General features: G+C 39.1%; 2 protein-coding genes across 6 annotated transcripts in view; both read left to right on the forward strand.

Moving 5' to 3' along the window:
• The window catches only part of USP33 (ubiquitin specific peptidase 33), a 106,746-nt gene extending 92,092 nt beyond the window's left edge, over positions 1-14,654 (forward strand). For 4 of the 5 annotated variants that reach the window (XM_037826872.1, XM_037826874.1, XM_037826873.1 and 1 more), the window contains exons 22-24: positions 3,319-3,421; positions 12,999-13,067; positions 13,477-14,654. In XM_037826872.1, coding sequence (XP_037682800.1) covers positions 3,319-3,421; positions 12,999-13,067; positions 13,477-13,634 — 330 coding nt within the window. In that variant the 3' untranslated portion in view covers positions 13,635-14,654. Of the gene's footprint in view, positions 1-3,318; positions 3,422-12,998; positions 13,068-13,279; positions 13,372-13,476 lie in introns of all 5 variants that reach the window. The other variant, XR_005215334.1, reaches the window with a different exon arrangement.
• A 52-nt stretch (positions 14,655-14,706) lies between these two features.
• LOC119527145 (keratin, type I cytoskeletal 18) lies at positions 14,707-16,118 on the forward strand. Its single transcript, XM_037826876.1, has one exon. It carries the CDS (start codon positions 14,748-14,750, stop codon positions 16,041-16,043), a length of 1,296 nt encoding a protein of 431 aa, XP_037682804.1. The 5' UTR covers positions 14,707-14,747; the 3' UTR covers positions 16,044-16,118.
• The last annotated feature ends 387 nt before the right edge of the window (positions 16,119-16,505 follow it).

Below are 16,505 nucleotides of genomic sequence, written 5' to 3' on the forward strand. Positions count from 1 at the left end.
CTTATAAGAATTCTTTATATAAACTGAATTTTAATCCTTAAAAAAAAATTAGCAAAACATTTAAATGGACAGTGCCCTTAAGAGATGTACAAATGACTTTAAGAAAACAAAAGGTGTTCAATATCAGTAGCCATTAAGGAAAAGCAAGTTAAAACCACAGCAAGATAACATTACACACCTCTTAGAGTAGTTAAAATTTCAAAAGATAACAATATCAAGTACTGATGAGGATTGGAGTAGCTGGAACTTTTCATATATTGGTGATGGGAATGCAAAGTGATACATGTGAAATGATAAACAGTTTCGTAATTTCTTTTAAGGTTAAACATATACTTACCATATAAAGCAGCAATCCTACTCCTAGTTATTTACTATATAGAAATGAAAATGTATGTTCACACAAAACCTGTACACAAATGTTTATAGCAACATTGTTCATAATAGCTAAAACTGCAACCAATTTAAATGTCCATCAACTGGAAAATGTATAAAGAAAATGTGTTTTATTCATACAATGTAATAATACTCAGCAGTAAAAAGAATTGGGCTACTTATACATGCCATCAGCATGGGTGAACCTCAAAAACATGATGAGTGAAAGAAGATATAAAAGACTACGTAATGTATGATTCCATTTATGAGAAATTTCTAGCATGGGTAAAACTATAAGGCAAAGTAGATCAGTTGTTATGCCTGGATCTGAGAGCAGACTGGCATAAGGGAACGTTCTGGAATGATAAAAGTGTTCTAATCTGGACTGTGATGATACACACTATGTACTAACAGTGGGTGAATTATACCTTCAAAAAGCAGTTTTTTTTTTTTTTAAATAGGAACCTATGCTTATTCTAAACACTAGGGTTTTTTTATGCTAATCCCTTTTTAAAATAAATCAAGTATGTTAATATAAAAAATAACACTGAAGTACAAGGATGTGTGCCCTTGGTTAACCAGAAAATAAGGTGATTTTCTACAAAATTGAAAGTGGATAGAAAATGACTGTACACAAGTTGCAAGAGTGAAAGTGGCAGTTATCAATGATGACTGTGACATTCCACCCTCTGCGTTGTACAAGGTAGGAAGCTTAAATTTGTCTGCCTGGATAGAGCATCACGTGTTGACACTTAGGTTAGTTAAAGAAGGCATTGTCTGAGATAGCTTGTGATACCTAGACATAATTGCAGTTTCCAAAATTATGCTTTAAAATAAGTAATTAATTCTCAGGAATATCCATAAGGATATTGTATTTTAACAAAATAAACAGAACTCAATAGATTGATTTAATGGCCAAATTCATAGTGCCAGAGAGCAAATTAGTGTGCTCAAAGATCCAGCAAGGAGTGGCTTTGAAAATGAAGCACAGAAGGAAAAACAGATGGAAAGCAGAAAGAAAAGGTTTTACATGTTGAATACATATAGAATCCAATGTTTGTCTAATAGTTCAGAAGAGGAAATAGAGGGAAGGAACTGCGTTAAGAGCCGCAATTAAGAGAAATTTCCCAAAACGAGAGAAAAACACGTCTCTAGTTTAATGGAGTGACTATGCTTAACTAAGTTTCAAAAGTCCCCACCTAGACACATCAGGAAGAAACTTCCTAATACAAAAGATAAAGAGAGCCCTAAAAATGTCCAAACCTTGTAATGCTGAGAATTTAATAGATGTTATAATGCAATATCTGGCAGAATCAGTCTGATCTTATATTTTAGAAACACATTTCCTAAATTCTCTAAGTTGTACCTCATAGACAGTCCTAACTTTCATTCCATGCCTTGAGACAAATATACCTTGATTTCTTTGTTAACCATCAGAGGCAGCCACGGTCCCAGAAAGATCCCATTCTCAAATAACTTACATTTAATAAATATATAGTATATTAGAAGGTGAAAAGTATTGTTGAAGAAGAAAATATTTAACGTGATAAGAGGAATTAGGAATACAGTGATGAGGAAATACGTTAAGTTGTAACTGTAAACAAGGTTGTCAAGACAGGCCTCATTGAGAAGCTGACATTTAAGCGAAGACTTATTAAGGAAGGGCAGTACTCAAAAAAGGGACAGCCAGTGTAAAAGCCTCGAGAGGCCAGAATGTATCTTGTTGGTTCTGGGAATAGCAAAGAGGTCACTGTGACCACACATGGATAAATCAGGAAGAAAGAATATGAAGTCAGAAAGATTAGCAGAGCCGCATGATGAAGAGCTTTCTGGGCTGTTATAAGGATCTTTGACTTTTACTCGAATGAGTTCAGTGTGAACAATTTCAGGGCTTTGATTAGAGGAGTGACATGATCCCACCTTGGTTGTCTTTGTTCACAGGGCATTTAGTTGTCCATTGTAAAATGTTTTTAGAAGTCTAACTGCCTTTCCTCAGTTCTACAAATTTGATAAATTACAAATACCCTTCATTTCCCCGAGGCTTTGTTGTTTGCACCTTGCTTTGTGTACCAGTTCTTCTATCAGTTGGGTTTCTTTAGTTGCAAGTAATAGATAGAAGCACTGGCTAATTTAACAAAAAAAAAATATTGAGAAGAAAAATTGAATAACCAGGTCTCAGGCAGTTCCACAACAAAGGTAGCCCTGGGTATCTAGCTAAAAGTAATGAACATGGGAATGACTCCATTCTAACCGTTAGGTCACTCCACTAACAATTTAAATTTCCAGTAAAATTTTACCTGGTTTTATTCAAATACAGTTCTTTAGTCTTTAGGGATGGAGGAGGCATTGCAAATCTTTAGTGAGTTTAATTTTGAGAGTTTATCCTGTACATATGTGTATATTACCCATGAAATGACATGTACAACATTATTTGTTGTAGTATTGTGTTTATAATAGCAAACCAATGGGGGACTGGTACATCTGTACTGTGGAATACTGTGCAGCCATAAAAACAAATAAGGAAACTGTTGTTTATTGACTGGTAAGGAAATATCTCCAGTATCCTAAATGAATATGAATAAGGTAAATGGAATGGATATGGTGTGTTTAAATAAAGCCTACACATTAGATTTGTTATAAATGTGTGGGGTATTTGTTGCTTTAAGGATTTTGCCTTGACTGTACTCACTTATCCCAACTTTTATGACCTTTTTGTGCATATTTGTTAAATTTTGAGACCTGTCCTAGAATTGTTTATAAGTAGGTGCCATGATATATCCTGGTACTAAGATAATTTACTTAGTTTAGCATCAATATACATATTGCTATTCTACTACATCCCATGCATATGAGGACTCGATCTTTTCAGATGATTAAGTAGAATGATATTGTTCTGCTACAAAATAAGCTCTAGATATCATATGACTGATTTTTTTCCCCTTATAGCTCAACAGAGTATTCCAGGAAGAGGACTCTCCAGCAACTTTTTATTGCATCAGTATGCAGTGGTTTCGAGAATGGGAAAGTTTTGTGAAGGGTAAAGATGGAGGTAAGTGGTTAACTGGAAAGTGAAATTCTTTGCAGATTTTAAAATTTATTTATCCCATAAATATTTATTGAATGAATATATGTGTTTGGGATTACATCAGTGACAAAAGAGAAGATCTTTGCTTCCTCACCCCCTTGCTGATAATATATTCTAGTTTCTATCCTGGTTGTCTTAAACCTTATAAAAAACTTCTTTTAGATTATAGCATATTCATAGCAGGAATAAAAGAACTCAACAAAATTAGTCTCTGATCTTATATTGAAAAGTTAAAAAAATAATTTTTATGGCAATATTTAATAATTTGAAAATGAAATGCTGTTGATATATGAAATTGTTTGCAATAGAGTATACATAGTTTGAACATTCTTTTTATTAAAAAAAAAGCAAACATTATACATGCAAAGGCAAAGGACCACAGAAATACTAAACAGTTAGCCTAACTTTCTGTGGAGGGATTACAGTATTCTTTTTTCCCTTGTGTCTTTTTTCTAGCTTTTGAAATGAACATTTATTGTGCCTTTGTACTCAAAGGAAAAACAAATTAAGTTTTTTAACCTTAAATTAAAAAAGAATATATTTTAACATTTCATTTTAAAATGCTTTTATTGTTTTTAAGTTTAGTAATGACTATTTGAAACAAATTAAGAATTGTGTAATTTCTTTTTAAATTAAAATGAATTGGTCTTGTGTAACATTAAAAGTTCAATTTAACCTATAACTCCCACATGAGTAGTTAAGAAATCATTTCTATTAGACTCTGGATGGTTGTGAGAGAGCTTCTCCCACTGTATTTCCTGGTTCTGTTTTTTTGTTGTTGTTGTTGTTTTTTTTTTTTCTTTTAAAGTAAACTTTTAATTTTAGGTTAGTTTTAAATTTACACAAAAATTGCAAAAGACAGTACAGAGAATTCCCATATATGCCAAATCCAATTTCTCCTATAATTAATATCTTGCATCAGTATAGTATGTTTGTTATAAATAATGAGCCAAGATTGATACATTAGTTTTAACTAAAACCCTTAGTTTATTTAGATTTCTTTTAGTTTTCACCTAATGTCCTTTTTCTAATCCATGATCGCATCCAGGATCCCACATTACATTTAATTGTCATGTCTCCTTAGGCTCATCTTGGCTCTGACAGTTTCTCAGATTTTCCTTATTTTTGATGGCCTTAACAGTTTTGAGGGGTACCTGTCAGGTGTTTTGTAGATTGCCCCTGAATTGGGATTTTTCTGACATTTTTCTTATTAGACAGGGATTTGGGGTTTGGGGGAGGAAAATGACAGCGGTAAAGCACCATTCCCATTGCATCGTATCAAGGGCACATGTTATCAACATGACCATGATGTTGACCTTGGTCCCCTGGCTACTTAGTGCTTGTCAGATTTCTCTACTGTGAAGTTACTTTTTTTTTTTTAATCGTATTTTTTTTTGTGGAATATAACATATATACATAGAATTGATAACTTTCCAAGTGCAATTTAACGAGTAGTTAGCAAATTTTAAAGAATGTTATGGGTTACAGTTCCACAATTTCAGTTATTTCCTTATTGTGAAATATAACATATATGCAAAAAGATAAATAACTTTCAGAGTACAATTTAACAAGTAGTTATATAGGAAATTTCCAAAAATGTTACGAGTTACGATACCATAGTTTCAATTATTTCCTTCTTGTGAAATATAACATATACACAAAAAGTGATAGCTTTCAAATTGCAGTTTAACAAGAAGCTATAGAACAGATTTCAAAGGATGCTATGTGTTAACAGTTCCACAATTTCAATTCTTTCCTTCTAGCTATTCTAATACCCTAGCAACTAAGAAAAAGAAAATCACATAGAGATTCAGTATTCATAACCTTTTGTTAAATTCCATCTTGTCTGTTGCTGCCCCTTCCTCTAGTTTAATCACTTCCCCGATCTTCAGGGATGTCTAGGCAGTAACCACCCTAACTAGTTCATGTTGAAAAGGGGTGTGGACTTTATGAGCCACGGGGACACATCTGGTTGATGTTCTTGAAGAGGCTGTTGCCTCTGGGTTTGGGGACTTAGCTGGCATAGGAATTCTGAAGGATTTATGTCTCTGAAGACTAAACTTACTGAGTGAAACTTTTGTAGAGTCTCAAATAGGAATCCAGGTGTTCGTTAAAGTTTTCAGGACTACTGATGACTTGGGCTTTTATCATATTGTGGTCATTTGGCATATGTAGGTGAAGCTTACATAGGAGACAGCCTCTTGACTATTTGAATTCTCTTAGCCACTGAAAACATATTTTGTAGCCTTTTTTCCCCCTTTTGGTCAAAAAGGCATTCTCAATCCCTCAATGCTACGGTCAGGCTCATTCCTGGAATTCATGTCCCATGTCACCAGGAAGACTTATTTATCTGGGGGTCCTGTCCCACGTTGGGGGGATGGTGATGGATTTATTTGCAGTTAGGCTTAGAAAGAGAAAGTCAACATTTGAGCAACAAAAGAGGTTCTCTGGAGGTGACTCCTAGGCAAATCTAGGTTGCCTTAGTCTCCCTTTACAACCATTAAGTTTCATCTGAGCAAGCCTCAAGATTGAGGTCTTGACTTACAAAGTAAGGGGTTCCTAAGCACACATAGCATATATTCCGGTTTGCTAATGCTGCCATTATGCGAAATACCAGAAATGGATTGGCTTTTATAAAGGGGGTTTATTTGGTTACAAATTTACAGTCTGAAGGCCATGAAAATGTCCAAATTAAGGGATCAACACAAGTATACTGTCACTGAAGGAAAGCCAGTGGCTTCTGGAAAACCTCTGTTAGCTGGGAAGGCACAGGGCTGGTATCTGCTGATCCTGGGTTGTGTTCCAGCTCCTCTCTCAGTTCCTGTGTGTTCTTCAAAATGTTGCTCTTGGGGCTTTTTGTCGTCTGTTAGATTCTCCAGAGCAAAGTGTCAGCAAAAGTCTGCTTTCAATGGCCATCTCCAAAATGTCTCTCTTGGCTGCAGCTGTCAGCTCTTTCTGTCTGTGTGCTTTTATAGGACTCCAGTGACTTAATTAAGACTCACACTGAATGGGCAGGGCCACACCTCCATGGCGATAAACTAATCAAAGGTATTACCCACAGTTGGGTGTGTCACATCTCCATGGAAACAACCTAATCCAAAGATTCCAACCTAAACATCATTAACATGTCTGCCCCCGCAAGATTTCATCAAAGAACATAGCATTTTGGGGGACATAATACATCCAAACTGGCACAGCATATATTTTATCCATGATGATCCATCTATGTCTCACATTATCATTATTTAGTTATACAGTTCTTATCACTCTTCATTTTAAACAATTCTCATGACCCAGAACATCTCATAGCTCTTGTCAGCCCTTAATTATTTGTCCCTAGTATTTGTGTGGTACTGCATGGTATTCCTGTTAGTTATGATCCCTAGTGTGCAATAGGTAGATTTTTCCCATATACCCTTTTGTTTTCAACTCTCTGAGCTAAAGTCATCCTTTTGAAGTATATCATTCAAGCACCTGCCTATATTTGCAATGCTGATCCACTTGTTTGTTGAAGGACGCTTGGATTGTTTCCATCTGTTGGCAGTTGTGAACAACGCTGCTGTGAACATCAGTGTACAAATGTCTGTTCATGTCACTGCTTTCAAATCTTCTGGATATATACTGAGAAGTGGAATTGCCAGATCATAGGGTAAATCAATATCTAGTTTTCTGAGAAACCTCTGGACTGTCTTCCAGAGTGGCTGTACCATTTACAATCCCACCAGCAGTGAATAAGAGTTCCAATTTCTCTACATCCTCTCCAGCATTTATTGTTTCCCATTTGTTTAATGGCAGCCATTCTTATTGGTATGAAATGATATCTCATTGTAGTTTTGATTTGCATTTCACTAATAGCTATTGAAGATGAACATTTTTTTTCCTGTGTTTTTTAGCCATTTATATTTCCTCTTCAGAAAAGTACTTTGTCATCTCTTTTTGTATGACATTGTATAATTGGGTTGTTTGAACTATTGTTGTTGAGTTATAAAATTTCTTTATATGTGCAGGATATTGGTCTCTTATAAGATATGTGGTTTCCAAATATGTCTGTCATTTAGTTGGCTGCCTCTTCACCATTTTAGTGGCGCTTGTCAGCCTGTAACTCCAGACTGGTATAAGGAGGTGTGGCCTGTGGCTCTTTTCCCCCAGGCTCTGGGATCTTGTTCTGAATGGAAGATGGGTAGTAGAGCTCAGCCCCACCTCTTTTCTCTTAGAGAAGATAGATGCCCTAGGGAGAGGTCATTAGCATTTCAATGATCTCTGCCTGTGCTATTTCCACCCTTGTCTGGGTCAGAGCACTGGGAACTGAAACTAGCTGAGGCTTTCTCCACTGAGCCAAAACAGGGACAGAAAGCCCCCTTCCTGGCCAGTCCGCGGCCACCCTCCAGCTCTCCAAGGTCAGTTATCACCAAAAACCTCTCTGTGCTTGTTGGGGATTTGTAGCTTATATCAAGCAGTCCACGTTTGTTAATTAAAACCCCAGTTGGAGTTCAGCTGAGCTGTATTCACTTTCTCTGAGAGAGCTGCTCTCTAGCATCTGGAGTCTTTTGCAGCTCGGGCCGTGTGGGGAGGGGGCTCCATGCTTGAATCCACAGTTTTTACTTACAGATTTTATACTGTGATCTCAGGCATTCTTCCCAATTCAGGTTGATGTATGATGAGTGGGTGGTCATGTTTGTTCCCCTCACAGTTATTCTGGATTATTTACTGGTTGTTCCTGGTTGTTTATTAGTTTCTCCAGGGGGACTAACTAGCTTCCACTCCTCTCAATGCAGCCATGCTCGAGCCTCTCTTCCAGCTTTTTAATTTGTTCGTTTGGCTTGTACATGTTTTCTAGGTTCTTCAAGTGCTTTATGATTTTCTGTTGGTTTGGGGGCATTTGTTTGTCTTGATAAGGTTATTTTTGGGAAATACTGGATTATCTGAAATTTATATATAATTTGGAAGAACTACAGCTTGCTGGAGTGCAGTTTCCCAATCCTATCAGCAGGTGGCTGTCTTGATCCACCTTTTATTCTCAAGCTGGTCTTCCCTGAACTTCTATTCAGTGGCAGAGTCCAAACCTTGTGTTGAACCAGTCAATGCACTAGTTCTCTGTGTGCACAGGGGATTGCCTTCCCTGTGTGTGCATTGTGGGCCCTGTTCAGTTTGGCAGGTTGTCCCCTCAAGACCACCCTCCAGATCAAATGTGTACTGTTCCCTGATTGCTGTGGGCCCATGGGCCTCTGGGGTGTATTAGAGGCTCATGATGCGTCCGTATGGTGCCCTGTCCTATCGCTGGTTCTTCCCACTGCATCGCTCCCACCCAGACTTCTGTGGGGGGCAGAGAAAATGCTGCCTCCTGGGTGCCATCACAGGAGCTCCCGGCTATATGAATGTGGTGGATCACCTCCCTAGCTAACTGCCAGTGTGGGTGGACTGGAGTGGAGATCCGCTGCTTACTACCTTGCTCAGCAGCTGTCTCGCTAGTGCTATGGTCCCAGCCCAGACAAACTCACTCCATCCCTTGAGGCGCTATTCTCTGTGTTTTGTCCACATCCCCTCCACGTACTGTAGGGTTCCCTCTATGCCCAGTTACATGGCAAAACTGCTGTCCTAAATAGGGTGGGACTGGGGTGATGATTTGGGTGTTCTTTTTTATTTTATTTTTTATTCTTCTTCTGATTCTTTCTGGTATATGGAAAATGTTCAAAAATAGATTGTGATGATGAATGCACAGCTATATGATGGTACTCTGAACAGTTGATTGTATACCATGGATGATTGTATGGAATGTGAATATATCTCACTAAAACTAAATATAAAAAAAAACCAAACCTGCTGTCCTGGACATCCTCTGTATGCTTTCTAGTTTCTTGGAGGAAAAGCCTGCCCCACCTCACCCAATCTGCCAGCCATCTGGAAGTCTCTCTGGTTCTGTTTTAGGGGAACTAAGACCCAGAAAGCAAATAGTTCAGGAGAAGACAGTTAAGAATTGATTATAGGGGACAGAAGAAGATGGAGGCATAGAGAGAAGTGGATGTTAGTTAGTCCCCCTGGAGCAACTCAGAAACAACCAGGAACAACTAGTAAATGATCTGGAATAACTGCTGGGGGACAACTGTGACTGTCACATCATGCACCCACCTGGATTGGGAGGAATGTCTGAGATTATAGCATAAAATTTGTGAGTAGAAACTGCAGACCCGAGCCAGGGGCCCCCTCCGACAACAACAGCCCGCACTGTAAAGCCTCGCTGTGACGGAGAGCATCACTCTCTGAACAAGTGAATATACCTCACTCGAACTCCAACTGGGGCTTTAATTGGCAAACATGCACTGCTCAGTGTAAGCTACAAATCCCCAACAAGCAGACAGAGGCTTTTAGTGACGACTAACCTTGAAGATCCAGGGGACTTCTCTGTCCCAGGAGGGGGAGCCCAAAGGACCGGGTGCTAACTCTGGCCGATGGGTGAAACTAGGGGCTGTTGACTGGCCCTGAAAGGGGACTTTCTGTCCCTTTTTCTCTCAACCTGAGCGGTTCAGTGAAGAAAGCCTTAGCCATTTTCAGTTCACAGTGCTCTGATCCAGACAAGGGTGGAGACAGCAGAGCTGGAGAGACAAAGAACTTACTTAAATGCAACAGAAAATTCCCTAGGGGGTGTATCTTCCCTAAGAGGAATGAGGTGGTACCCAGATCTATTACCTGCCTTCCATTCAGAACCAGACCCCAGAGCCTAGGGGAAAACAGCCAAAACAGAAACTAAGGGGGCCACACCTTACACCAGTCAGGAGCGACAGGCTGACAGTCACCACCTGCTGGCCAGGTTAGGAAAAGCAGAGTGGCTTGAGGCCTCACAAGGTGTGTCAATCTTCTAAGACACAAAATCGGGAAACCTGATACTATTTCCCTCTTCTGGGACCTTAGCCCATTCTGGTTTGGGAAAATTTGATTGGGGTAACCAAGGAAACCAAATGCCTAGACAACAGAAAACTACAACCTACTCTAAGAAAAATGAAATTATGGCCCAGTCAGAGGAACAAACTTACACTTCAACTGAGATACAGGAATGGAAACAACTAATGCTAAATCAATTCAAAAAGTTTAGGGAAGATACGGCAAAAAAAAAGGAGGCTATAAAAAAAACACCAGGCGTACATAAGGTAGAAATGGAAAGTTCGTAAAAACAACTGGTAGAATCTATGGAAATGAAAGGCACAACACAAGAGATGAAAGACACAATGGAGACATACAATAGCAGATCTCAAGAGGCAGAAGAAAACACTCAGGAACTTGAGAACAAGACACCTGAAATCCTACACACAAAAGAACAGATAGGGAAAAGAATGGAAAAATAGGAGCAGTGACTCAGGGAATTGAATGACAATGTGAAACACGTGATTGTGCATGTCATGGGTGTCCCAGAAGGAGAAGAGAAGGGGAAAGGGGCAGAAGCAATACTAGAGAAAATAATCAAAGAAGATTTCCCATCACTTACGAAAGACATAAAATTACAGATCCAAGAAGTGCAGTGTACCCCAAACAGAATAGATCTGAACAGGCCTACACCAAGACAGTTAATAATCAGATTATCAAATGTCAAAGACAAGGAGAGAATCCTGAAAGCAGCAATAGAAAAGCTATCCACAACATATAAAGGAAGCTTGATAAGACTATGTGCGCATTGCTTAGCAGAAATCATGGAGGCAAGAAGGAAGTGGTGTGATAATATATAAGATACTGAAAGAGAAAAACCGCCAACAAAGAATCCTGTATCCGGCAAAACTGTCCTTCAAATATGAGGGAGAGTTTAAAATATTCTTTGACCAACCGACAGTGACAGAGTTTGTGAACAAGATACCTGCACCACAGGAAATACTAAAGGGAGCAGTACAGACAAATAGGTAAAGACAGAAATGAGAGGTTTGGAACACAATTTTTGGATGATGGTAGCACAACCATGTAAGTACACTGAACAAAGATGACTGTGAGTGTGGTTGAAAGAGGAAGGTTAGGACCATGTGGGACACCAGAACAAAAGATGAAAGATAGACTGGGACTGTTTAACTCAGTGAAAACTAGAATGCTCAACAATTATGATAAAATGTGCAAACATGTTTTTTTCATGCGGGAGAACAAATGAATGTCAACCTTACAAGGTATTAAAAATAGGGAGATATTGGGGGAGAAATACAATCAAAGCAATCTAGAGACTGTAGTTAACAGAAAGATTTTATTATGCTTCCTTTAATGTAACAAAGGCAATATACCAAAGCTGAATGCATATAAGAGGGGGCCATAAGGGAAGGGTATGGGACTTTTGGCATTGGTGATGTTGTCTGACTCTTTATTCTACTTTAGTTTAATGCTGTCTTTTGTTTTGTTGCTTCCTAGCTATCATGTTTGTTTGTTTGTTTTCTCTTTTTACTTTTTCTTATGTCTCTCTGCCTTCTTTGTCTCTTCTTCCTGCTTTATGGAAGAAGTGGAGGTGTCCTTATATAGATAGTGATGATGGTGGTAAATAAATATGTGACTATACAGGGAATCATCGATTGTTTATTTAGAACAGAATGTTTGGTGTGTGAACAAAACTGTCTTAAAAAAATGGGTTGATTAAGAAACCTTGAGGGCACTACATTGAGTGAAATAAGTTAGACAGATGAGAAACATTGCAGGTTCTCACTGATATGAACTAATTATAATATGTAAACTCATAGACATGAATTATAAATTACCGGGATATACAATGAGGCTAAAGAATGGGGAGTGGTTGCGTATTATGAGCAGAATTTTCAACTAGGTTGAACTTAAATGTCTGGAAATGAACAGAGGTGATGGTAGCACACTGTGAGAATAACTAACATTGCTGAGTGGTGTGTGAATGAGGTGGAAAGGGGAAGCTGAGTCACATATGTCAACAGAAGGAAAATTGGAGGTTAAAAGATGGGAATGAATAAAACAGTGAACCTTGTGGTGGGCAATGTCCGTGATTAACTGTACAAATATTAGGAATCTCTTTCATGAACTAGAACAAATGTATGACACTATAACTAGAAGTTAATAATAGAGGGGCATATAGGGAAAAAATACACCTATTGCAAATTGCATACTACAGTTAGTATTTTAACGTTCGCTGATCAACAGTAACAAATGTGCTATAACAATAATATGAGTTACCAATGGAGGGGGTGGTTAGGGGTATGGGAGGATTTGAGTTTCCTTTTTTTGTCTTTATTTCTTTTCTGGAGTAATGAAAATATTCTAAAAGTTGAAAAAAACATTAATTGTGGTGATGGATGCATAGCTGTATGATGGTACCAGGAGCAATTGATTGTACACTTTGGATCTTTGTATAATTGTATGGTATGTGAACAATCTCAGTAAAAAAAAAAAAGAATTGATTATAATAATCTGGCTAAAACATAATGTGATTATATACTTACAGGAGCAGAATTATGCAATAATTGGTACATAATTATTTCAGGCACAGAATTATGTAATTCTTTGGTGCATTTCTTTGAAAATTATGCATTTTGATAATTTATTTTTTCTTTTGCCTTAGATCCTCCAGGTCCTATTGACAACACTAAAATTGCAGTCTCTAAATGTGGAAATGTGATGCTTAGGCAAGGTAAATTCATATTTTAAGTCTTTACTTGTTATTGATTTTTCACTGTTTCATCAGTAGCCATCTATGGGACTTTTTTACGCAGCTCACAAATGTAATTTATACACAAAGTAGTACAAATAATGGAAAGCAGCCAGTGTTTAATTTTTTCTCAGGAAAGGTTTTAAGGCTGTTGGTGAGAGCTAGGATAAATGATCTCTACCCTTTGAATACAGACTGTAAAGTTGCACCTGAATACAAAATGGAATGGTAGCCTGAAGATTCATGTTCCAAAAGTTCTAAATTATCCCAGAGGATTCATGGTGAGGTAGATTATGAAAGCTTTTGTCATTTTTTTGCCACTATTGTTCTTTAAGCAACATGAATTTAGGGTTGTAAATAATATTCTTTTTCTATATACCCTTAATTTTAGGAGCAGATTCTGGTCAAATTTCTGAAGAAACATGGAATTTTCTACAGTCCATATATGGTGGAGGGCCTGAAGTTATCCTGCGACCTCCAGTTGTTCATGTCGATCCTGACATACTACAGGCAGAAGAAAAGATTGAAGTAGAAACACGGTCTTTGTAATTTAGAGGATACAGAATGTCCTGATGAGAAATCATTTTCATTCCCCTTGACATATACACATGCACAGCATTCCTGAAAGCATGTTTATTTCCTTGATTCTTTATTCCCTCTTACTGGGCATTATGGAAGAATATTTTAAAATGCATAATATACTACAGGTTGGTATATTTAATACTAAGTAATTTACCATAAGATCTTTCATTGTAGTATTTTTGAAAGAGAAGGAACAATTGTGATAAGTTGGTTTGGTAATCAGTAGATTATCCTTGATCTGTGTACTACATGCAAAGCCATGGTATTCTTTGTAGTGTTGTAAATACTTTTGTGTTAAAAACTTTTTTGTTACCCTATACTGTAGGTCTGACCAGTCTTTTCAGTTCTCCGAAAACCTAGTTTAATTGTCTAGTTTTGACAAGGCTTCATATAATAAAGAGCCTATTTTAAATAGTAGTTAGAATTTTGTTAATTTCCTAAAGCTCAGGAAACATTAGGGTGTCACTTCTTTTGCACTGCAGCATATAAACTAGCATATTAAAATTTGCAAAATGTCTTTTCTGAATGTGTCAAGGATGTATTTAGTATGGGTGCAGTTTGTGTTAGTACATACCAGTAACTTATTGCCTCTAATACTGTAAGGTTAAGCTTCAATTCCTGTAATCTTGAATAGTACTCATTAGTATATATATATAAAAAAATAATCCCTTAGAGTTAGTTTTAGGTCACTTTTTATTTTGAGAGCATGAAGTGTGGAATGTCTCAGTGAGATTGTTAATAAAGCTGAAGGCACTTGCAAAAAGATTTTTTAATGAAATGCATAAAATCTTTTTGAATAGTACTGTATGTATCACATCTTTGCTTGATTATGCAATGTCAAAGGTTTTACTATATTCCAAGTATTAGAACATACTGGATTACTTGGGCAGTGTCAGTAGCATTCATGATGGCTTTGTTTTGATTTGGTGCAGCTGCCACCAGTGCTAATTATTCAAATTAGTTCAATAAAAATGATTTTAAAACTTATAACTTGATTGTTGAATTTATATGATAGTAAAAGTGAAGGGTGTAGGCGTCCATATCCCGAGTCCTGGCCTCTCGCCTCACTCCCCAGACAACATGAGCTTCACCACCCGCTCCACCACCTTCTCCACCAACTACCGATCCCTGGGCTCGGTCCAGTTGCCCAGCCACCGGGTCCGGCCGGCCAGCAGCGCGGCCAGCGTCTATGCGGGAGCCGGGGGCTCGGGCTCCCGGATCTCCGTGTCCCGCTCCTCCAGCTCCCGGGGCGGCTGGGGGTCCGGGGGCCTGGCCGGCGGGGTGGCCGGGGGTCTGGCGGGAATGGGGGGCATCCAGGGCGAGAAGGAGACCATGCAAGCCCTCAACGACCGCCTAGCCTCCTACCTGGACAGGGTGAGGAGCCTGGAGACTGAGAATCGGAGACTGGAGGGCAAAATTCGGGAACACCTGGAGAAGAAGGGACCCCAGGTCAGGGACTGGAGCCACTACTTCAAGATCATCGAGGAACTGAGGGCTCAGATCTTTGAGGTTTCTGTGGACAACGCCCGCATCGTTCTGCAGATTGACAATGCCCGGCTGGCTGCAGATGACTTCAGAGTCAAGTACGAGACGGAGCTGGCCATGCGCCAGTCTGTGGAGAGTGACATCCATGGGCTCCGCAAGGTCATTGATGACACCAACGTCACCCGGCTGCAGCTGGAGACGGAGATCGAGGCTCTCAAAGAGGAGCTGCTCTTCATGAAGAAGAACCATGAGGAGGAAGTAAAGGGCCTACAAGCGCAGATTGCCAGCTCTGGGCTGACCGTGGAGGTGGATGCCCCCAAGTCTCAGGACCTCAGCAAGATCATGGCAGACATCCGAGCCCAGTATGACGAGTTGGCTCAGAAGAACCGAGAGGAGCTGGACAAGTACTGGTCTCAGCAGATTGAAGAGAGCACCACAGTGGTCACCTCTCAGTCCGCTGAGATAGGAGCTGCTGAGATGACACTCACGGAGCTGAGACGTACTGTCCAGTCCTTGGAAATTGACCTGGACTCCATGAGGAATCTGAAAGCCAGCCTGGAGAACAGCCTGCGGGAGGTGGAAGCCCGCTATGCCCTGCAGATGGAGCAGCTCAACGGGGTCCTGCTGCACCTGGAATCGGAGCTGGCACAGACCCGGGCAGAGGGGCAGCGCCAGGCCCAGGAGTACGAGGCCCTGCTGAACATCAAGGTCAAGCTGGAGACTGAGATTGCCACCTATCGCCGCCTGCTAGAAGACGGAGAGGACTTCAGTCTCAGCGACGCCCTGGGCTGCAGCAACTCCATGCAAACCATCCACAAGACCACCACCCGCAGGATCGTGGACGGCAAAGTGGTATCTGAGACCAACGACACCCAAGTTCTGAGGCACTGAGGCAGCAGAAGCAGGGTGCCCTCTGGGGAACCGGTGACCAATAAAAACTTCTGCATCTTCAAAAAAAAAAAAAGTGAAGGGTGTAAAGTTTGTTAATATTAATGTCTTCCTGTTACTTCTGAATCAGTAGAATGCAAAATAAATCATTTAGTGCAGTATTTAACATCTTGATATTTAATGAGATAACCAGCCACTTAAGACCTATTTGAATTTTTAAGTAATGTTCCTTATTTTGTAAATTTTGAAATATATTTATATTAGAGAAGTTGTAGGTTTGCAAAAATATCATGCAGAAAATGCAGAATTCCTATATATCCCCCCATACACACCATTTTCCCTATTATTAACGTTTTGCATTAGTGTGGTACCTTTGTTACGTTTGACAAAACATTATTATTATAATTATACTATTAACTATAGTTTGTAGTTTCTATTAAGGTTCGCTATTTGTGTTGTATAGTC

Source organism: Choloepus didactylus, chromosome 2 (assembly GCF_015220235.1).
Source record: "Choloepus didactylus isolate mChoDid1 chromosome 2, mChoDid1.pri, whole genome shotgun sequence".
NCBI lineage: Eukaryota > Metazoa > Chordata > Mammalia > Pilosa > Megalonychidae > Choloepus > Choloepus didactylus.